Genomic DNA, 23,388 nt, shown 5'->3' with positions numbered 1-23,388 from the left:
TCAGCTGCAGTGGTCCCCCCGAAGAGCAAGGAGTCCCAGTCCCACAATAGCGCCCCCGCCCCCTCCCCGCAGCCCAGGGTTCCACTGCTGGGAAGAGAAGTCCCCATAACTTCTGGCTGTTAAAACCAGCAAGGATGGTGGCTGATGGAGATGGAGGCTGCTGACATCCCAGGCATTCTCTTAAAGGGCTGGCTGCATGGACTTAATCACTCCCTCTGAGCTCCAGCACTGGGGCAGCAGCTCAAAGGGTGTCAGGGACATATGGAGAGAAGCGGAATTATCTGGCTTTGGGAAAAGTGTTGGAGGGGCAGCTTTTCCTCAGACAGAAGTGGTGGCAGAGGCCGTTGTCCCTTTTCTGGGTCCTCACCCCACAGAGCAGGCAGGTACGCACAATATCTAAATCCCCACCAACCTAACATTGTTAGCCCCACCCCAATGATTCCCTGAGAACCAGCGCCACCCAACTTGCAGGCATACCCAAGCTGTTTCCAGTGACGTTTGTCTTGTTTGTTTGTTTGTTTTAAATACAAATGGCCTCTCTTGCCTCAAGCTTCAGACTTTCCTGGAATCTCTCAAATAAGCAGCATCTGGCTTCCGCATGTCCCATACCTCTTGCTAAGTGGACCCAGGCCCAGGACTGGTAGCAACAGGCCTTGGTTCACAGCTTGGTCTCTCTCAGGCATCTCCAAACCCAGCACAAGTAGCATTCATCTGCAGATCGCTCTGTAGCTCATGCCAGGTGGCCCCAGACAGGGCACAGGCAGTGGCTGACTTTGACCTGCACATTCTGGGAGGCCTCAGAGCCAGTGCACCCGGTGGACAGCTTCAGATCAGTATTCTAGAATAATGCTTTCTGATTTCTTGAGAAAGAAGTTGTATTCAAAATTATGTTGTGATAACAATACCTCTTCCACTTCCAAAATGATCACGTGTTTGTAATTAAATTATAGTGAATCGAGATTTATGTTTTTTTCTTAATACAATCAGTATGAATGTGGAAAATCATACAATATGTTTTAGAAAGTATTCAATTCACTCCATTTAAGACACTGGGTAAGACACACGTGTAGCTCACTCTGCCTTGGGATTATAAACACCACAGCAGAAAAGTTTGACCATGTAGACCTTGTGTTTCTAAGTAACGACAGAGGAGGAGACCACATGGCTCAGGGCCCATGTTGCCTCCTTGTCTGCAGCCATCCACATCGTGGCACATGCTTGCAACCTGGAGCGCTACCACCGGGGTCAGTCAGCGGAGGCGGGGGGACTTCTGGCTGCACTTTCCAAACTGGGCGACACTTGCAATGAGAGCTACCTGAACCCCATCCGGACCTTCCACACGGTGAGTTCTCTCACGCTGCCTACTTCATCTGAAAAACGTGTCCATCTCCCATCCCTTTTACAATCAAGAACACTGTATTCTAAAAGCTTTTCATAAAAGAGCTCGAGAGAAGTTACTGCCAGATGTTAACATTAATTTCACTTTTTTTAAACAAAGTTATTTTCTTTCTGCCATAAATGTTTGCTAAGAGGTTATGAGTAAGGAGAAAAACTGATGCCACTTAATTTGTTTATAGCAAAGCGTAATAATAAATATGCCTAAACAGGAAATGCAGTAACCTGTTAAATCACTAATCTTTAAAATTTTAGATATTTTGCCACCGATGTTAGACTCATAAAGAATGTGAAGTGCCATATAAATCCAGGGATTATAAATTAGGTATCTTCATTTTCAGTTCGCAAAGTGTGTTCTGGATCAGTTCTCCTGTATCATTTATTTTGGCACACGTGTGACTAGCTGGTTTGCCAAATCAGGTGCTAGGCAAAGTAGCTCCTTTCATCACGAGGCCTGCATGGCTAGTGACATCATTCATGCTAAGTATCTGTGTGCACAGAGAGGCAGCACATGTGGGAAACAAAAAGAACACCAAACCTGTAACCCCAGAAATCCACCTGGAGAGATTAAGACATTCCTCTCGCTTATTCTACCCCCTGCCTTTCTCCCTAGATCAGCGGTTCTCAACCTGTGGGTCGCGACCCCTTTGGGGGTCGAAAGACCCTTTCACAGGGGTCGCCGAAGACCATCGGAAAACACATATACAATCACATATTGTTCTTGTGATTAATCACTATGCTTTAATTATGTTCACTTTGTAACAATGAAAATACATCCTGCATATCAGATATTTACATTGCGATTCATAACAGTAGCAAAATGACAGTTATGAAGTAGCAACGAAAATAATTTTATGGTTGGGGGTCACCACAACATGAGGAACTGTATTAAAGGGTCACAGCATTAGGAAGGTTGAGAACCACTGCCCTAGATGATCTAACCCTTGCGCCATGCACTACCATCTTGGAATATGCATCCAGAACATTCATCCAGTTTGAAAAAAATCTGTATTGCCCAAGAAGAGTCCCAAGACAATACAGTCCAAACATGGAAATCTCTCTCTTACCATCTGGGCCATTTGGCCCAGGCAGCCTTATTTGAAGAAGCAAAATTCTAAGTCTCTTTTTGGGGAAATTCTTCCATGTCATGTCTTCTAATTATCCTAAAGATAATTTCCAATATGAGACTATCAGTCAAGTAGAGCTACATTTTTTAGCTGACAGCAGTTAAAAGGATGAGTTTCAAAGTCATAAATCAAAACTAGAGATGCCCTAAGCCTGAGGGAATGCCTTGGGGTACTCATTTGGGCCTCGGCGTTTATCTGGGCACCTACTGGGGTTAACTGTTTTCTCCACTAAGGCTCTGCAGAGTTCATTGCCATACAAACCCAAGAATAAATCTCAACATTTTAAAGAGACCATATAGTAAATAACATTTATTGTAAATACTCTTAAAGCAATTTAACAGCATGATTAAGCTACTTCCAACATAGTTATTTCAAAAAATATTACTAGTAATCTACCATGGATGTACTGATTAAGTCCAGAAAACCCTCTAATTTGGGGTATTTGGAGAAAGATGAGTATCAGTAACACAAAGTATATTTTACAGAGCATTTCTAAATAGATGCAGGGGGATCATTTTAGAGGATACATTGCAACTCAAACCAGTCTGTAAGGATGATGCAAGAAGAGGGACGTAGGGATTTGCTTTAATAAGCGGAGGAAAGGTTTGCAATTAGCACATGATGTGGTGTAAATGGTTTTCTAAAATATGCGAGTACACTTGGAAAACATCTTTTAAATGTTTTAGACTCACCCTTCCAATTTCATTTCCACCGTTTGCTCTATGAAGAAAAAAATAAACATCAGAGAAGTCCCCGTCCAAATTACCTAGCAACTCAAGGCAACCCAAATTAATGAGATTTTCCTGACAAAAGATACAGTGGGAGTTTATTAAGCTCACAGTCATCTCAACGACAGTAACACCATGTATGAATACTAATGACTTGACGAGAATATGGGAAACTCACAATAAAAAACAAAATGCTTTGTGATTTATAATCTAAAAGGCTATTGAACCACCCCCGGAACTCACAGGTCAGAAATTCGGCCTTTTGGTAGAGTATGCCGGAGAAGAATAGCCGGATCTTTATTGATCACCTTGGATTTGCAGAGTCTTACGCCAAGCCTCCTGAGGTGGCATGAAAGAAATGCAAGTCATGGTCCTTCCAATTAAAAAGCAAACGCAAGGCATCGCTAACTACCAGAGGAGCAGGGGCTGCAGCTGCCTGACTCGGAGGCCTCCAAGGGACCTCGCAGAAAAGGCATCTCTTCATGTTGGGATGCAATTAAGCAAAGTGATCCACATTTTTTACTTTAAAAATTAAAAACTTGAAACTCAGATTTATCTTGCAGTATTTGATCTTAAAATGTATTTTCAGATATTGCCCTAATTTCAGTTCAACCTAGTATCTTTGACCTGAAAATTGATTTATACAGATGAAAAGTGAAGCTAATGAAATGCATTTGATGAAATTTTCACAAAGCGAATGCCTGCCATCAGGTGGGGAGTGGCCAGGGAGAAGGAACTCCCTTCTTGAGTTGTATGGGGACCATCTTAAAGCTAATGCAGGGCGGGATAAGAGTAGGTTGACAGTGTAAGTGTGCTAAACAAGAGTTTATTCTTGTGTTACTATTTATTGTATTATTTTCCATATGAACAACTGTAAACCTACTTTTGCCCCACTCTGTATTTGTGTCTGGTTAGAACATTTGAGTTGCTCCTTGCTTGGATTCTCAAGTATTGGCCCTCAAATGGAAAATTAGAACTAAGACATTGCTGTCCTGGCGCCTGCTTCTCTGCAGAACACCACCTCCGAGTTGCTAATGACGATCACGGGCATTTCTGGCCTGATGATCTCTCTGGCTTTCATCTTGATCATGACCTCTTCCACCGCGTTCATCAGACAGACCTCCTACGAGTTGTTCTGGTACACACACCACCTCTTCATCATCTTCTTCATCAGCCTGGCTATCCACGGGGCAGGGTAAGTCCGTACTGTGCTCCATGTGTAAGCTTCTATCTCTTAGAAAGTCCTTTGGGTGGAGGAACATGGCATGCAGGGGACTAAAGGACACACAGATCACATGGAAACGCACACTCTGTGTGGCACACTCACCGCAGTACCTTTTTCAGTAAAACTGAAAATAAGCGACATAGGCATTGAGTGTTATATTTATTTTTCCTCGGTAACTCTGTTGGGGAGTCTTGACATGTTCAAAAACTGCAGGAATTGTAATGAAGGTTGATGACAATAGAGGCATGCTTCATCCAGAACCTACTCCCACAATCCAATGCGTGTGGCATTAGTCAGGATATATATTTTTTGACATCCATATTTCACTTCTGCCTCTTCCCATGCCCCACACTGGATGTCCCTTCCATCTCAGCCTCCACTCCAGGGAGGGGGTCCTACTTCTGCTGCTGTTGGTCCAATGCCCAAGAGCTCCCCCACTATCCATAGCTTGTCTGACACACGGACACAGTGGAAGGAAGAATTGCCCCTGGGGCATATAGTACCCGCCCAACTGCCTGCCCCTCTGCTGATCCTTAGGAACCTAGTCAACCAGCATTCGCATTGCTGTTGCCTGACTAAGTCATTCTAGTCTCTCTTAACTTTAAAATATCTGTAACCGGCTCCTCTGAGTGTGTGATCAATCCCTCTCCTTGACTATTCATCTTGAAGGGGGGCGGGGGGTGGTCCCAAAGGTTTTCACCCCAAAGACTGTCCGTCCCTCCTCAGATTCTTCTCCCAGTGCCGGTGTTAACCCTGTACTGGATCTGCGAGGCTTTTCATAATCCATGTGAGTCTAGAAGTCTCTTCACAAAAGCTATGCATGCACTGCCCCATCCCACTGCCCCCATCCCACAGTCCCCATCCCAATGTCCCCCTTTCCACCTCCCCCACCCCACTGCCCCAGCATTCACACCCTGGCACATTGTCCAAGTACAAGAGGATTTCAATGGGCAGTGCTCTATTGAGATATTTTTTAATATCCAAATACCATTTCATAAGATGGCATTTTTAGTCATTTTAAATGAGTTGAAAGGCTTATTTTGGGATAAGGGCCTCATCTAATCTTCTCAGCTTGAAATATTTTACAGCTACTGTTTACAGCAAAAAGTAATTTGCAAATTTCCAGTAAAGGAGGATTATTGGGATGTGTTAAAGCCCACTAATCTTCCTATTATGGGATGGCATAGATGAAGACATAACAACTTTTTAAAAATTTTAAAGACATGGCATTGGTGGACTGTCCTGAAGTTTCTTTAGATAATATAGGGAATGTTGCCTGGAGCCTGAGAATGAAGGTGTTAAAATTACAGGTTCTTTTCCTCCGGCTCCCATGTATTATCTCCCCTTATCGTATCTGGGGAGATTCAGAGATAGTTTTGCTCGTCTAAGTCAAAGGGGTGTTATCAAACCTGGATGACTTCCATAAGCAGATGGGGACAGAGGCCAAGAGGCCAGCTCTCCGGCTATTTCCAAGGGCATTGCTGCTCCCTCCCTGCATCCCTCTGATGCAAGGTGGTGCCCCACAGGCCACCCAGGACATGAGCCTTTGTGATGCTCACCTTTCGCTGCCTGTGAGAAACATGTTTCTCAAAAATAAACCAATGTATTTTATTCATGAACACTTCGGAGTTGAGCAACTGCCAGATTTCCCAACCTCAATGTCTTATGCTTCGCAGCCTGGGCACCCATGGGTACATCGAGGAACTTGTACCAAAGTTCCTAGTCAAAGGTCAGTCAGCACTGCCTTTGTGGCAAATACAATACAGAAGGCCTGCAGGCCTCCATCCAGCCCTCTGTGCGCAAGGCCGGTTTCTTTTCTCGCTCCCAGGTTTGACAATCTAGTCCTGAAGACGCACTTCACACTGACCTACTTTGACCCTGTCAAGCACTAAGGGAAAAATATCATTATTCAAGGCACTTCCTCTGATTTCTTCACCTAAAACTTCTAGGTGCTCAGAAACAAACCAAGAAGGGTAGAAGTTAAATAAACCTGCAAAAGGCTCAAATAGTACAAAGTTAGCCAATTAGCCCGAATCAGCAATCAGGATGAGATGGAACCTAATTAAATTCAACAGTCTACAAAAGGATGTGTTCAAACAATTTCCCTTCATTATAAATTCTCTAAAACAGACACTTTCCACTTAACACAGGATCCCACAGAGGGGCACTTCTTTTCTGGGGTCTTCAAGGTTACTCAGAGCTTCTTAGGCTCCCATTTTTAAAGGTGCTGAGGGAAATGAATGGATGATAACCCACTGCGAGACAGTGGAAGTGTGATTCTAGAGCCCATTGTGGAATAGATATGTGGCATCACAAGACTACACAAAATCAATATAACATGTTGGGGCTTTGTTTTGTTATGTTTTGTTTTGTTTTGTTTTGTTTTGTTTTGTTTTTAATGGCGAAGTCGGATTGTTCGAGGCCAAACTCCTGAGAGCCTCTTGCGACACAACGTCACCTTCTGTAGAGACCACTACGCTGAATGGCAGGCGGCTGCCCCGTGCCCCGTGCCTCAATTTTCTGGCAAGGAGCCTTCGGTAAGAATGAACCCAGGAGCTTTTAAAAAATAGCTGTCTCCATAGTTAAAAGAACTAGAGCTCTTTTATGCTTGAGAAAAGAACAGCCCATGTCACCACTAGAAAAAGCCAAGTCTTCATTAAGTGTGCTAACGGAGAAATCGAGTTACGGATAATTTTAAAAAGAGGTTTACTGCCAAAAGCACTCTGTCTGATTTGATATGTGTTCTACTTACATTGAAATGGGGATGTCTCATATTGTGGGAATTCATAGCACCACCAGCACAGTAAGGTCTCTGGGGGGATTAGAAAAACTTCTAATTCCACTGTGCCTCAGTGGTTGAGCATCAGACCATGCACCAAGGGGTCGCTGATTCGATTCCTGGTTGGAGCACATGCCCAGATTGTGGGCTTGATCCCCAGCAGGGGGCATGCAGGAGGCAGCCAACCAATAATTCTCTCTCATCATTGATGTTTCTATCTCTCTCTCCCTTTCCCTTCCTCTCTTGCTAAAAAAAATGCATAAAAACATATTTTAAAAAAGAAAGCCGTGTGGCTCTCCACCCTTTGTTCTCAGCGAGCTCAGCTCCCTGTCCCTCTACTCCACTCTGAGAATGAACAGCATCACTTCTCAAACGAACACGATGCAACAACCAAATGAGAACATGCTCTCTTTCTAAGCTTGCCTCCCTTCTTTCTATAGCTTATGGGATAGAAAAAAAATGGGGGTGTTCATGCATTTACTTTCTGTTCTAATTAAGCTCCCACAACTGAAATAATGACAATAGGAGCCAAAGAGACTTAATTAGAGTGGAGGGTAGTGCCTGCAAGATCTCAGAAGTGATGTTTCCTGGTGTGCTGTAATCATTTCTGTTGATGGCATAGGAACATAGAAATGATAATCCTATTTGGTCTTCTCGAGTATCTCAGAACAACACAAACCTTGGGATGGCTGGGTGATGTGTTAAAAAAAAAAATGAAGCCCGGAGATTAAAACTTGAAGAAAATAAGTTAAAAAAAGAAAGTCATAAAAAATGGACTCGTAGTATTTAACAGAATATAAATCGTGGGATTTAGGGAATTAAATCATCAACTTTGGAAGAATAAAACAATCGACTTTTTCTAAAATCCTCAAATACGTTAAATTAAGCACTGGATTTTAAGGTGAAAACTGCTGGGAAGAATGTTTCAAACAGAGCGAACTGGAATAGATGTGCCCATAAGACTGTGGTTCCTTTAATGGCCAATATAGATTGTCTCTGTCTTAAACTCAACTATCGGTAGCCAGTACCCAGCCTGCATATTAATGGGGAACATGAATGCCTCTCTAAAATTTCCAGCTCCAGCGTCTCCATAAAAAAATCAATATCTCCCCACACCTCATGAATACGGACCAGAGGCTGCTGCCGGCAGCAGCAGATGCCGGCATTAATTATCATTAAAAGGGAGAACTTACCCATCTCTCTCACTCGCCCCTGCTACACCTCCTTGCACACCCAAACTCATGTTGTCACTCTTTCCTATTATTTTTAATGGATCCTAATTCAAAGCGTGTGTGGGCTGTGCAATTACCGCTTGGCTGGGTGCGCCATATCCTCTCTGATGTCTTAGAGACGCTGAATCCAGAAGGCATCCCAAGGACAAGGAGGGGCTCCTGCACTTCACGGCACCACATGCACCCTGTCTTTGTAGGACTTCCTCTTTGCCTCCCTTAACTCAGTGCATTTTCATGGTGCTTTTATCAATGGACTATTTCAATTCACCCTCAGCGGTGCACTACTCCCCACGTTACATCACCTCCTAGAAACTGAACTGACCAAAGGAACCAATTATACCTTGCAGTCCCTTCTCCCTGACTTGTCTCACTGCCCCTTTTATCTTGAAACTCAGACACCAGATGACACTCAGGCATACAGGACTCTGGATTCTAGGATCGTTCATGCGATCTACTCTCAAAAGATACCTGGTCTCCCTTAGCCAAAGAAGCACCTTTTTGCACTGAACTATGGCATCAATCAGTAATAATAAATACCAATAATAAAGGCTGAAGCTTTTTAAATTATTAGGGAATGACAGCAACACTACAGGGAAAGTTTTAACTGCTGCAGAGTCAATTCAGCAAACTTTCTCCAAGTGGCTGTTACACGTTTGGACCTGCACTCGATGCAGGATTCACAGACGTGGTTCCTGCCCTGGAAATCTTATTGTTCATAAGCTCACACATAAAATAAACTCAAAGCCAGCATGTTCTTATTTTCTGGTAGGAATGAAAAACCAGAAGTGAAAGTGGAGGAAACAAGTTTCGTTACTGCAGCTTTTAAATCAAAGTGGTTTTTATTTCTATCATAAAATACTCACAGTACAGTGACTTTTTGAGTATTTTTGGAGAAGAAAAAATAAAGCTAAGAATCCACAAAGTATGTTAGCATTTAGGAAACTTAGATACTAAACAGTCAGGCCTCTTTACTTAGTAGATGAAGAAATGGATGCCCAAGGAGCTTTAATGTCTTACCTATGGTCACAAAGGCATTGCCAACAAAGCCACACCAAGAAACCAGAGTTCCTAACTCCGTGGCCATGAACTTTCACTGCTATGCCCTCCAGCATCCATTCTGAATCTCTGACCTCCTCCCACCCCTCACCTTGTCAGCTCTCTGCTGCTACCTATGAGTATATGTCCCCAACATGATATTTATCTCTGTGAATAAACCTAAAACATATAAGATCTTGGAGATTACCCAAAGTAATCATTTCTTCCAACCCATTTTATGAAACAGAAAACTTGACCATAAAAAGGCTCAAGACTTGCCTGAAGGCATAGGGTTATGCTGGTAACCACAACACCAGAAGCTGGGTCTTCTGATCTACCCCTCCACCTGCCCTTGTTGCTCTGTGCCTTGGCCCCCTTGGCCTCCCTCACCTTGTCTGCATTGGTTTTGCTATCAGGATAATCCTCTGAGATACCCTCTCCCTCACGCCCCAACTTCCAGCCGCTCCAGGACTAACTATCACAGTGGAATTAAATCGGGCTTTCTCCCCCTGAAGCAATTTGTTTACTAGAGTAGAGATAGAGCCGAGGATGAATAGCTTACATCCTCCTTCCTGAGGAGCCAAAGAAAACTAATCCATTCCATCTTATCAACATGGAAAAATCAGAGACTGTGCCTGATTGGACACCCCCGAAACCAGGACTGTGATGTCTAAAACTTTCCAAAATGTACATATTCATAAACATCCATAGAGACCATGTGAATGTCTTTGCAGATATCTCTCTAAATTTATCTAGAAAGAATTGTATTCTTGCTATTATTTCTGTATATATCCAGACCAATTCTCAAAGCATTTTTTGGTTCATTTGAGCATAAGCGACCGAAGGACTTGTTCCCTAGGTCCCCTTTCCATCTTTTCCTTTACTCTGCCCATCACCACGGCCTCGCCGACAGCGTAGGGGGACAAAGGGTCATTCTCTCTGCTACTCTGAACATGTTGCTGAGTGCTATTGAGGCAGAAAAGAATAGGTGGGTCAAATGGCTTTGTGTTGCCTGCATAAATCAAGCCTCTTTCAGGTAAACAAGAGGCTCTCAGGGGAAAAGCAGCGAAGGCTGATGTAGGTGAGAAGAGGGGCCATGCAAACACACCCAGAAATAAGTAAAAGAGAATTCACAACAACAAGAAAGATAACAGGAATAAAAATAATGCTGACGTGTTTGTGACCTGTCAACAGGAAAGATGGAGCAGGACAGCAGGTAAGGGACTAGGGAGTGGTGAAGACAGGGAGTCCATCGATGACAGTTCCCTGGACATTCTCCTGTTCCTAAGATATTAAGTAAGTTGTGCTGGGTTTAGTGAACCAGGGAGGGAATTTAGGGAAATGGTGAAGTGGGTGGAGTTACAGTCCTGGGTCTCTGTGATCTAGATCTGTCTCCCAGGCAACTCATACCCATTCTGGTTCTTAATTCTACACATGCAAAATTACACTAGACCTCCAAGAACCCTTAACATCCTGAAATGCAATGAATAAGTTTCTAATGTTTTGTAAAACAAGTGTCAGTACCTATGTCAGTGTTGGACAGGAAGAAGTGTGGTGACATGGTCAATGCTGGAGGGGGCATTGGGGTCCTAGAAAGAGCACAGCCCAGGGGGCCAGGCACATTGGGGTTCACGTCTACTGTGCATCTTATGGCCTCTGTGCCCCTGGACCATGTGATCTTGCTGAGCCTTCATTTCCACTTTACTTCTGTAAAATAGAGGCCGTACCATCTGTCCCTGGGGGCTTGTTTGGTATAAGACCTAGGACAGTGATGGTGAACCTGTGACACGCGTGTCAGAGGTGACACGCGAACTCATTTTTTTGGTTGATTTTTCTTTGTTAAATGGCATTTAAATATATAAAATAAATATCAAAAATATAAGTCTTTGTTTTACTATGGTTGCAAATATCAAAAAATTCCTATATGTGACACGGCACCAGAGTTAAGTTAGGTTTTTTCAAAATGCTGACACGCCGAGCTCAAAAGGTTCGCCATCCCTGACCTAGGAGAAGCCTTCAAAATTGTAAAGTTCCTATTTGTTTCCTTTTAGGGAAAGAAGACACCTTATGTTGTCCCCAACCCCTGAGACAGGGATAGCCTGCTGGTCAAATGAGCACCAATCATGCAGTTTATACTCAGAAAAGGCCAACAGGGGATGGGCTTTAGTGAAAACAGGAATGCTCACTGTTACAGTGCTCACTGTTCCAGGGACCGTCACCGTGGGAACTGTAACAGGGAGTTGAGGCTTTTGTTCTGACTCTGTAAACATGGATTGAAAATACTGAGAAACTAACTTCATGTGTGGATGTATACGTGTGTGAGGGGTGGGGGGACTTCTTCAGGCAGACCCCCAAGTTGTGATGCATTTTGGCCCCCTAAATTACTATTTGAAATGTTTTCATTTAATTTCCCATGTCCGCTGTTGGCTCAGTAATGTAGCTTTATTTAATTTCCCATGTCCTATGTTGGCTCAGTAATGTAGCTTTATAAGCTTTTGACTTTGGCTGAGTTTGAGAGCATTTATGTTTGCAAATTCAATTATTTCTAATTACATAAAGGCATCATTGATCAAGTGAGCATAAAAACCAATACAGAAGAGTTTAATCTCTTAAATAAGCTTGTAGACTTCAAGGAATAATTGAATGTTCTAGTATTTAATACAAGGAGACATCTTTGTTGTTGACAACTGGCCCAAAGTTAAAGGAAACTGTCTAAACCCCATAATGTAACATATTGATTTGGTTCAAATGGAAGGTATTTGGATTCAATTTTCATTTCCTTTTCCTCTCTCTCTCTCTGCAGGCTTGGAAATGGGTTTTAGGCCCTGTGGTCCTGTATGCATGTGAAAGACTAATTAGGTTCTGGCGATTTCACCAAGAAGTTGTCATTACAAAGGTATGCATGTAGCTTTATGTCGGAATAAAAGCCTGCATGTAGATGGAAATTTTTTATTAGCCCAAGTTTTTAATTTGCCATCTTTATTGCAGAACTGTCTGTAATTTAGAGGCTCATCTTCTGTGCTAATAATTGCTTGCCTCCTGCACATCCTTTCGTGTGACTAATTTAACCGAAGGCAGGGACCAGGGCTCCCGACTGGTGCGCTGAATTCTGATAAAGGCTGTGGGGCAGCACACGAGTTGGCTGTATTTCTCTCTATTTCAGTTTCTCTCCAGAGGGACTGAGCCTGCTTTATACTGGTCATGGCACCTTGAAGTATAATCACTTTCTTCACCACGTTGAGGCACAGATTCTGCAAACACACAAATGATACGCATGTGTGTTCAAGCCCATACTCTCATTCCTACAATTACTGAACAAAAGATGGGGGAACAGTCACTCTCAGGTTCAGAGAGGGGGGTGCTGAGGGCCTCAAAGTGGAGAGGAAGGACATATGATGAGCTCTACCCTGGAGAATGAGTGGCACTTGCTCTGTGGTAGCATTTTCCAATCTTGCCAACCCTACCCATGGCTCACCAATGTCTACCTCGTGCAGGAGGAAGATATGAACAGACAGACCAGGAATACATGGCCTAGGACCGTGGTCGGCAAACTGCGGCTCGCGAGCCACATGTGGCTCTTTGGCCCCTTGGATGTGGCTCTTCCTAAGCCTTAGGAGTACCCTAATTAAGTTAATAACAATGTACCTACCTATATAGTTTAAGTTTAAAAAACTTGGCTCTCAAAAGAGATTTCAATCGTTGTACTGTTGATATTTGGCTCTGCTGACTAATGAGTTTGCCGACCACTGGTCTAGGAGACTAAAAAAGTACCAAATACTCTGCCCCCAGTTTTTTAAACATCTAAGAGGAAAGTCTCTGCTAACCAAGCCCATACCACTTTGCTAACACAGTATTAACAGAATACTATATCCCTTTAACTGTCTTCATGAGAGCAGAAGCCTAGAAATTGCTCCATATTTCTGTTTTAAGCTGTTGCAACATTGCTATTTTCAAGCTAAGCACCAAAGCCTACAAGGCTGTATCAAACGCTAGACAGTAAACGTCTAGAAATCTACTAAAGCTGTTACTGGGGAGACAGTTTCGAGGCAGAATCAGAACGGATATCAGTAGGGAGAAGAGAAACAGAACTAGTGATTAAAATGCGGTGAAATTCTCGTGTGTGTGGAAAAATATCGTCACAGAATCTGGACATGAGATTTTGTTCCCTTGTAACTCTTGCCGCAATAAAAGACCTGGGACCTGAAGAGATTTTTCAGAAAACCGATGGGAATCTAAAAAAGGGAAATCAGTTCCTTGCCTCTGATAAGCAGCGGGTTATAAATTTCTTAGAACCATGATAAGAGCTTTGCATGATGCTTCCTCTACTAAAACTCAGAGCGCAGGAAGGAGATAGACGACACGTGACTCAAACAAAAGGAACCCTTTCAGAGTGAGTTTGAAGAGGGTTGCCCACTTACAAGGAAGACAGACCAGGGTTAATTCACAAAGGATTGAGAAGCGATTCAGATCCTTTAAAACAGAACCTACGTTTTTAAAACGTGGAGATAATTCTGTGACTACTTTAATAACTTGAAGCATAATGGCATGCAATCCGTGATGTGCTAGTGTATATTCTCTTGGGTCCGGTTAACTATGCTAAGAAAGCGTGGCCATCTCAGACATAAAGTCACGTGCTGGACATCACGTTGCACCTGGGTACTGCTACCCAAGTTTCAGACATCACTGGGATGGAATTGAACTCCAATCTCACTGCATTTGCCAACCAAGACGTAAACATGATGACAGAGATGCTTGGAGGCTCATTACAAATGCTATATGTAAACTATACTTCAAAAAAACCGATTTAAAAATGTAAAAACCCTTGATGTGATGAAGGCTCTTCTTATTACTTGGCTTGAGTAGAAAGACCAACTCCCTTGTTCTACTTTAGGTGGTAAGCCATCCATCTGGGGTCCTGGAACTTCACATGAAAAAGCGTCACTTCCACATGGCACCCGGGCAGTACGTCTTGATACAGTGCCCGTCTATATCCTGGCTGGAGTGGCACCCCTTCACCCTCACCTCCGCGCCCCAGGAGGACTTCTTCAGTGTGCACATCCGGGCAGCGGGAGACTGGACCGCAGCTCTGTGTCGGGCCTTTGGAGCTGAGGGCCAGGCCCCGAAGGAGCCCTGGAGCCTGCCCAGGTTGGATCCCACTCCCTTTTTGTGTGTCAGGTGGAATATTTTTTAAAGGAAGGTATTTTAGTGCATCAACATGCCACCAAATTTAGCAATATCTTTATTGCCAAATCTAATATCTAGATGGTAAGTTCGAGTCCATTTCTTAAATTTGAGAATCTATATAAAAACTACACTCATTAAGTTCTGGGGGAGTCAAGCGTATGGATTTCCAACTGCACAGAGGCTGGTGCCTCTAACCCTGCATTGATCAAGAGTCAACTGTAATTTGGAAGATTTCCGATAGAAGCAAGTATATTTCTTTAAAAAAGAGAAATGTTCAACAAAGGCAGGTGATGATTCAGGAAGAAGGAGAATTTTGCTTTCCCAGATCCAAACCATCACGTGGTGGATTATCCGAAGCCTGTGGTGAGTAAGACAGCCCTGTGAACTTTTTGCCGTTAGGCTGAGGTCTTTATATTTGTGAAGTTTGGGCTTCCTAAGAAGCATGCTTCATGGTCAGAACTGATCTGCAGGCTCCAGACCCTGGAGAATAAGCTAACAATCCCAGATCGAGGCTCATAAAATGACACCATGATCTGACAGTCCAGTCATTCCTCCAGGACCTCAGGAGGTCTAATGCAAGCAAATGATTTCATTTTGCTACAAGGAAGGACCACAAACTGGGTGGCTTGAAACAACAGAAATATCATTCTCTCACAGTTCTAGAGACTACAGTCCAAAATCTAGGTGTCTGCAGGGCCATCCTCCCTCTGAAACCTGGAGAGGAGAATCCTTCCTTGTGTCGTGTCTTCCTAGCCCAGTGATGGCGAACCTATGACACGTGTGTCAGAGGTGACACGTGAACTCATTTTTTTGGTTGATTTTTCTTTGTTAAATGGCATTTAAATATATAAAATAAATATCAAAAATGTGTCTTTGTTTTACTATGGTTGCAAATATCAAAAAATTTCTATATGTGACATGGCACCAGAGTTAAGTTAGGGTTTTTCAAAATGCTGACATGCTGAGCTCAAAAGGTTCGCCATCACTGTCCTAGCCTCTGGTGGGTTGACCAGCACTCCTTGCTTCCTTGGCTGCCCGCTGCAGCATTCCAGTTTCTGCCTCTGTTGTCACACAGTGTTCTTTCCTCCTGTGACTACATCTACGTGTTCCTATAACCTCTACTTATACACACACCAGTCATTGGAATAAGGGCCCACCCGACTGTCTGGCCTCGTCTTCACCTGATTGATTGCAGCTACAGCAACCCTATTTCCAAATAAGGTCACATACCACCTGGGGTAGATGATGCAATCCAGAACATGACAGACTTCCCATGTAAATTACCACTCTTTGGCTCCTTTTAGAAAACAACGGCTTACTGCAGGATTACCTTATAAGCACACAAAGCCTGTGTGTAGGGCCCCAGATACACAGGGACACACACACACACAACACACACACACACACACAATGTTGAGAAAAACATTTTTTAAAAAATTGATATATCAGGAGATTCTCTCTCCTGCCATCCTCGGAGGGTGGTGAACACTGTAAAGACACACCCAGAATGGAACTTCCTGGGGGTGGGATGTTGTCTGTTCTCTTCTGAATGGCCAGCACCTAGAACAGTTTCTGGCATATGGTGGGTGGTGCAGAGTAAATATCTGATAAATGAATAAATGAGCCCCTGGACCCAAAATGGGTGCTTTAGCTCATTTAACTTAACAAGTATTTACAGGTGGCACAGCAGGCACTGAAATGAATTTGAAGCATAGAATCTAATCAGTGTATCGTCCCCTTCCCCCCTTCCCGTGGGACACTGAGCTGTACCTGCACAGCACTGGACTTGGCTTCGTTTAACGAGTAGGAAGAGCCATAAGCTTTCCTTCCTAACATTAGCACTAAAGGGTGGTGCGATGCCACACCAGACCAGAGCTCCAAGTCAGATGCTAACACCTGACTCTTCCATGAAGACCTTTTGTTTTACCATGGAAAAGAAGCCATGTAATAGGATTCTAAGATTCAGAATGCAAAATAAATGCTTAATAGGGATAAAAGCAGGCACACACACACACATACACACACCCCACTGGTCCCTAAGCAAGATCAATACCTTCATCCTATTTGCTAGCCTGGTCTCTGCTCTGGGCATACAGATACTCAGTCTATTAACCAACCTTTCCCTTCACAGACCAGCTAGCATTTCAGCCAATCCCCCAACAATGGCTCCGAACGTGTTTCTCAGAGGTGCATATGCTTTCTATCTGGGGAGGGCCTGGCAGGACCCCCTCCCCCCCCCCCCCACACACACACATACCCCCAGGGCCCCAGTCTCCTGGGCTCCACCTCCTGCTCCCTGGGGGCATCAGCCCTTCTTGTTTCCCTCACACAACAAGCACACTCTCCCCACCTGGCCGCTGCCTCTCCTCCCACCTGGGACGCTCTTGCTCAGATCTGTGCTCCCTACTTCCCTCAAGCCTCTGCTCAAATGGCTCCTAGTGAACCCTTTCTTTCTTTCCCTCCTTGAGCCCAGCTGATGCTTGGGGTCACTTTGCTTGTGACCACCACCCGACACACTAAACATCTGCTTGTTTTGGGGGGGTTTTTTGGTGTTTTTGTTTGTTCGTGGTTTTTATGAATCCTCCCCCAAGGATATTTTTCCATTGATTTTTAGAGAGAGTGGAAGAGAGAGGAAAGACAGAGAGAAATATCGATGTGAGAGAAACACATTGGCTGGTTGCCTCCTGCACAAGTCCTGACCAGGGTCCAGTCCGGGGAGGAGCCTGTAACCGAGGTACGTGCCCTTGACCAGAATAGAACCCGGGATTCTTTTGTCTGCAGGCCGACGCTCTATCCACTGAGCAAAACCAGCTAGGACGACATCTGCTTGTTTACATCTCCCTCCCCACACTAGAATGGATGTTCCATGAGTAAAGGCACCATATCTGTTTGGCTCACTTTGGTGCCCCCAGGGCTAGAAAAGGCCCTCACTCTTAGTTGCATCAATAAATACGTAGGGAATAAATAAAAACGTGTCGTCATAAACAGTGCAGCTCCCTTTTATTTGTTCAATTCATCTGAACAAACATGTATGTGCCAGCACAAGTACTAGCAGTAAAACCAAAAAACCTAGAATTTGTTTATATCTTAACCCAGGAAGAACCAGCATTTTATTGGAGCTCCTTAAATGCTTTATCTCTCAAAGGTGTTTTGAATGAAATTAAACACGTTGGGGAGAGACCTGTAGGTTTTCACTGCTTTTGGATCCAGAAAGAACTTAAATCCAGCCCCAGGGAAACTGGCCAAGGAACCCAGAGCAGAAGCAAACCGAGGCCAAGAGCAGGGCCAAGAGCAGGGCCAAGAGCCTTTCTCTGAGCCCAGGAGAAAGGGGGAGCGCGTGAGCTCCTTTAGAAGACTTTCTCAGAGTTGATCTGGAGTTTTCTGCAGTTTGACCTGCCTCCCGGAGCCAGGGCTCCAGCCTGACAGCCTGGGTTCAAAGCCCAACTGTATGTGTGGTCCTAAACCACCGAGCCTCAGTCTCCCCGTCTTAAAATGAAGGTGATAACAGCAGCACCTGAGGCTTTGTTTAGGATTAAGTGTGACAGTCCCATAAAGCCCTTAGCGTGATGCATAAAAAAAAAAAGTTAGCTCTGAGTGGAAGGTGCCGGAGGGTGGGTGGGTGGGAGGTAATCAACCAAAGACCTTGAATGCATATATGCATAACCCATGGACACAGACAATAGGGTGGTGAAGGCCTGGGGTAGGGAGTGGGGGTGGGCTGGAGGGGGTTAATGGGGAAATAAAGGGACATATGTAATACTTTCAACAATAAAGATTTTGTTTAAAGTTAGCTATTATTATTAGCAAAATAAGGAATGTCACTTACCACACAGGTGACAGCAAAGGGGTGATTAGATAAGGAGAAGCATGCGGATGAATAAACGTCTCGAGTTCAGAGAGACAAGACTAGCCCAGCCAGCGTGGCTCAGCGGTTGAGCATCCACCTATGAACCAGGAGGTCAAGGTTCAATTCTGGGTCAGGGCACATGCCCAGATTGCAGGCTCAATCCCCAGTGTGGGCGTGCAGGAGGCAGCCAATCAATGATTCTCTCTCATCATTGATGTTAATATCTCTCTTTCCCTCTCCCTTCCTCTCTGAAATCAATAAAAAGATACAGTTTTAAAAATAAATTGGGAAAGAAAAGAGACAAGACTAGAGGTTGATGAGGTGAGTGGGGGGAGCTGCTAGCCATAAGCAACGGGGAACAGCCTATGTGGGTGCTGGAAAGGCAAACCGCCTTCAAGGCTGCGTTGTTAGAAATTCTCTGAATCCCAATCAAAGAGGATGCAGCTGAGCGAACTTGATAAACAGGAATCTGGGCAAAGGAAGCCCTCAGGATGGGCAGAGGTCTTGAGAAATAAGGACATTTTGGTCCAAAAAGAATAATTAAAGTGTCATGATAGCTACCGTCAGTATGTAAAGGCCTGAGGTGCAGGAAAGAGAAAAGACCTGATGTGTGTGTGTCTCAAGAAGACAGGAGGGGCTCGTTGTCGGAAGATACTTGCGTGAGACGTGGAAAAAACTCTCTCCTTAGAGCTGCCCCTGAATGGAGCCAGGTGCCCTGCAATTTACTCTCAGAAAATGTCAGCTGTCCAGGAGGGGGAAGGAGGGACGCCTATATTAGCAGGGAAGAGGGGCTGACTATTTTTTTTCCTGTCTCTTCCGACTTAGGTTCTCAATTCTAATTATGCAGAAATCTGTGTATTATCTATTTCTATGGATTATATGACACAATTCTTCTTTGGATTTAATTGTTATCTTTTCAAATCAGTGTCATATAAATCCCCAATATGACTAATTATAAAAACAATTACCAATAAGACATGTTAATCCATGGACAGTTTCACCTCTTCTCTCTCAATTCCCCTTCTCTAATTATTTATGAAATAATCTGCAGTGGGCTGAGATACTAACCCTTTCCGGTTAGCGACCTTTTATTTTTATTCTTCCATTTCCATATATCCATATGTAATAAAGCCTTATTAATTAAGATTAACTTGGGGAGACTTCATTTGAATTATTAGGAGGTCTGGCAGGTGGAATATTTTTAAATAAACTCAATTGAACTTTCACGGCACATCCTAAGCCCAGTGGGCCAAACTGGGGTGCCTTCAACAGACACCCCTTAGGGAGTGGTTATGAATAGCTTAGAACCCTTTTAATTAGCATACCTTTGTTCATATGTAAATGTGTGCTTTTGGAATAGTTGACTTTTTTTTAATACATTCTGCTGACTGAAATCTTTTAAACATTCCCTTTACAATTTATTCAACAAACTGTTAGTGAACAACTGCATGCAGGTGTGAGGCACTGGGGCGCAGCAGCAAGCAAAGGCTGACCCAAAACAATCATGCACACACACCCCCAAAACAGGTGTAAAATTGCAACTGTGACGAGGGCTGCAGAGGATGGTACATGGTACTGTGAATTATATAAAGAGGGCTGCAACTAGTCTAAGGGGTCCATGAACCTTCCCCAGGGTAGTGATGATTGCGATGTGACTTAATGAAAGGGCAGCTATTAACCCAGGAAGGGGAGAACTTGGGGCAGAGTATTCCAAGTGATGACTTGGGTTTGATGTGCAAAGGGCCTGTGGCACCGTGGAGTACTGTTTGTTGTAGGAAATGACAGAACAGCCAGCGTGGAGAACTGCTTGTGAGAACTGGAGTGGAAGCCAGGGGCCAGTCCAGCCAGGACCATGTTAAAGACGATTATATTTATGCAGTGAATATGCTTTCTCCTTATCAAGACCAGTTTGCTCAGCGAGGACACGCTGGCCTATCGTTACAGAGGTTGGGTTTGCACAGTCTAAATAACGGGTGTTAGAAATTGCACGCAACTGACAAATGATCTCAAAATGTTTTGTTGATTTCAAACATGGCTTCCATTACGCTAAAATTATATAAATAGATGGTACGAAGGTGTAAGACCGAATAAATAAAAACGGGGGAGAGAAATATATTAACGAAAGAACAGATCAACCTTGGAAACCACCTGGAGGCCCCGCGTTGTCGCTCTGGTGGCAGCGAGGAGAATAAAAGGATGCCACCCGGCTTCAGGATGCTTGGAGCCCAAACAAGTGTCACCTGGAAGAAGAGCACACGGTGGAAGAGGCCTGAGCTCCAACCGGGGAGTCCGGCCATTGCCCCTCCCTGAAGGACACCTGGGCCGACTGTCTGGTCCCCCTCCCCCCCCCTCCCAGGTGGCAGCCCCTATGCTCACGCTGAGCCCCAGCTCCAGCAGGGCCTGCAGCACAGAGCCCCTCCCCGCACACACTGGCAAGCACAGCCCCTGGGAGCACTGGGTGGGGAGGCCGGGCCCTGAGCGCGGGGCTCTGACCACGCGGGCGCTCTGCTTGCAGGCTGGCCGTGGACGGGCCCTTCGGGGCCGCGCTGACCGACGTGTTCCGCTACCCGGTGAGCGTGTGCGTGGCGGCGGGGATCGGGGTCACCCCCTTCGCCGCGGTCCTGAAGTCTCTGTGGTACAGGTGTTGTGAGCCGCAACCCCCGCTGGCGCTGAGCAAGGTAGGGAAGCAAGCACGTCTCACCCTCCCGCGGAGTCAAAGGCTCCACGTCCCGCTATCTATCATCTGCCGATTCTCGGGGAGGATTTTAATGAACTCGGAGGGATAAACTCGAGGATCCTTCGCTGTACTTATGTTCTTAAAAACCTCCATTTAGTATTGCATTGATGAGAAGGGTTTGTCTAATCTTGTTAAAGATGACAAGACATAAATTTTATTGCTTCATTGCCATTGCAGGCCATGTAATTGCTCATGTCAGTAAAATGCGGCCCGGCTGCAGCTGGCTGTGTGACTGGGGCGCAGGGAGCGGCATTAACAGGCTGCCTTCTCTGGTCTCCTCAGCTTGATACTCTGGTTGCAAGGGTACAATTCAGTATCTTCCTCTCATGGACTCCTGGTCTTAATAAGAAGCGAAAATGCCGTCATGGGGTCCATTGGCTTGCTTACCGGGTGTTGTCATCCATCCCCAAACCTCCCTTTGGCCGTTTCTTGTGTGTCCTCTGACTAGATGCTCATGGTTGCCTTCCTCTCTCTGTGCTATCCGGAGACTCTGTCCCCTGCGTTAAGCCTCCCAGGACCAGCCGCAGACCGGAGAGCCGCGTAGAAAGGGAGCCTTGCTAAGACAGAGAGAGTGGTGTCAGCTAGGAGGAGCCAGGAGGTCAGGCGAGCCTGGTTCTGGTCCTGATTCTGCTACCTCTTGTCTGGTTGACACTTGGGCTGCAGTGTCCTCATCAAAGCCAGATGCTTGGTGAGATCAGCATGTCTCAGTGAGTGTCCTATGGAGCATAGTCATATGCTGTGGTCCACTAAAGAACTTAAGAACTGCTAGTACAGATGGCACCCTAGCAGAGTCCCAGCATCCGCAGGCCTATTGAACACGTTCTGTAGAGAAGAACCTCATTCAGTTTGCTTCCCCCACCCTCCCCAGGCTTATTCAGCCATGGGAGCTTTCTTCACCTGACATTTAGTAGGGACTATCACTCATTCATAAGGCAACGCCAGGCCAGGAGAGCGCTACAGCTGGGGCTTCCAATTAAGAAGTAAGAGTAAAATTAGCTATCATTTCAGGAGCTTCCACACATTTTCCCATTTGATCATTATAATCTTCCCAACAACCTTAATAAAGTAGATAATAAAAGACCTGTTTTCCAGATAAGGAACCTGAAGCATAGCAAGACAAAGGGACTTTCCTGAAAATACATGGATACGAAGGGGCAGGTTCAGGATGCAAACTCAGGTCCATCCAGCTCTTTCCATGACATAACCAACACATGGTAGGCAAGCCTCCTGCCATGGCAGTGCGGGCAGACTGTGGGGTTCCTGGTCAGAGACTCAGCTCAGCCTGGTTCCACTCTCACCATAAGCATCACCTTGAGTGAGTCAGTGCATCTCTTTAAGCTGGATTTCCTGATCCGTTTATGGAGAAATAAGAGTCCATGCCCAACAGGAACATAAGCACAGAGAGCTGGTAAATATTAGAATGGGATTTTGAATCCAGGTCCTTCTTGTGCTAAAGCCCATCTTCTTTCCTCTACACAATCTATAATAATAAAAATGTAATATGCTAATTAGACCGGACGTCCTTCTGGACAACCTACTGGACGAAGCCGAGGCAGAGGTGGCAGAGGCTCCTTGCATGAATTTCATGCATCGGGCCTCTAGCAAATTTAATAAAGTGTCTTAGTCTGTTTGGGCTGCTAGCACAAAATACCATCACTGAGTGGCTGTAACCAGTAGGCACTTATTTCTCTAGATCTAGATGCTGGGAAGTCCAGGGTCAATGCGCTGGCTCGCCTGGTGTCTGACAAGAGCCTGCAGGCTTCTTGGTCTATAGAGAGATGTCTCCTAGCTAGAATTGTCCTTATCCATGGCAGAAGGACACGGGTAGCTCTTTGGGGTCTTTTCTTTTCATCAGCAGGAATCACATTTATTGGTTTGCAGTTTGCAACTCAATGAGGAAAAAAAAAGATATAGAGGTCTAGATTTATTATAAGGGCACTAATCCCATTCATGAGGGCTCCACCTATATGGCCTAATTATCTCCCAGAGACACCCCCTACTCCAAACTCCATCATGTTTAGGATTGGTTCCAACATATAAATTCTGAGTGGACACAAACATTCAGTCTATGGTACAAAGCAAGCAAAACAGCTACTGTT

At 44.7% G+C, this 23,388-nt stretch overlaps 1 protein-coding gene across 1 annotated transcript in view; it reads left to right on the top strand.

The window, feature by feature from the left end:
* NOX3 (NADPH oxidase 3) overlaps positions 1-23,388 on the top strand; it is a 51,863-nt gene that overhangs the window by 10,398 nt on the left and 18,077 nt on the right. The window contains exons 5-10 of the mRNA XM_014460121.2: positions 1,197-1,342; positions 4,264-4,445; positions 6,883-7,012; positions 12,325-12,417; positions 14,413-14,666; positions 21,068-21,230. Coding sequence (XP_014315607.2) covers positions 1,197-1,342; positions 4,264-4,445; positions 6,883-7,012; positions 12,325-12,417; positions 14,413-14,666; positions 21,068-21,230 — 968 coding nt within the window. The remainder of the gene's footprint in view (positions 1-1,196; positions 1,343-4,263; positions 4,446-6,882; positions 7,013-12,324; positions 12,418-14,412; positions 14,667-21,067; positions 21,231-23,388) is intronic.

Source organism: Myotis lucifugus, unplaced genomic scaffold (assembly GCF_000147115.1).
Source record: "Myotis lucifugus unplaced genomic scaffold, Myoluc2.0 scaffold_125, whole genome shotgun sequence".
Lineage (NCBI taxonomy): Eukaryota > Metazoa > Chordata > Mammalia > Chiroptera > Vespertilionidae > Myotis > Myotis lucifugus.
This window is presented reverse-complemented; position numbering and strand designations above follow the sequence as displayed.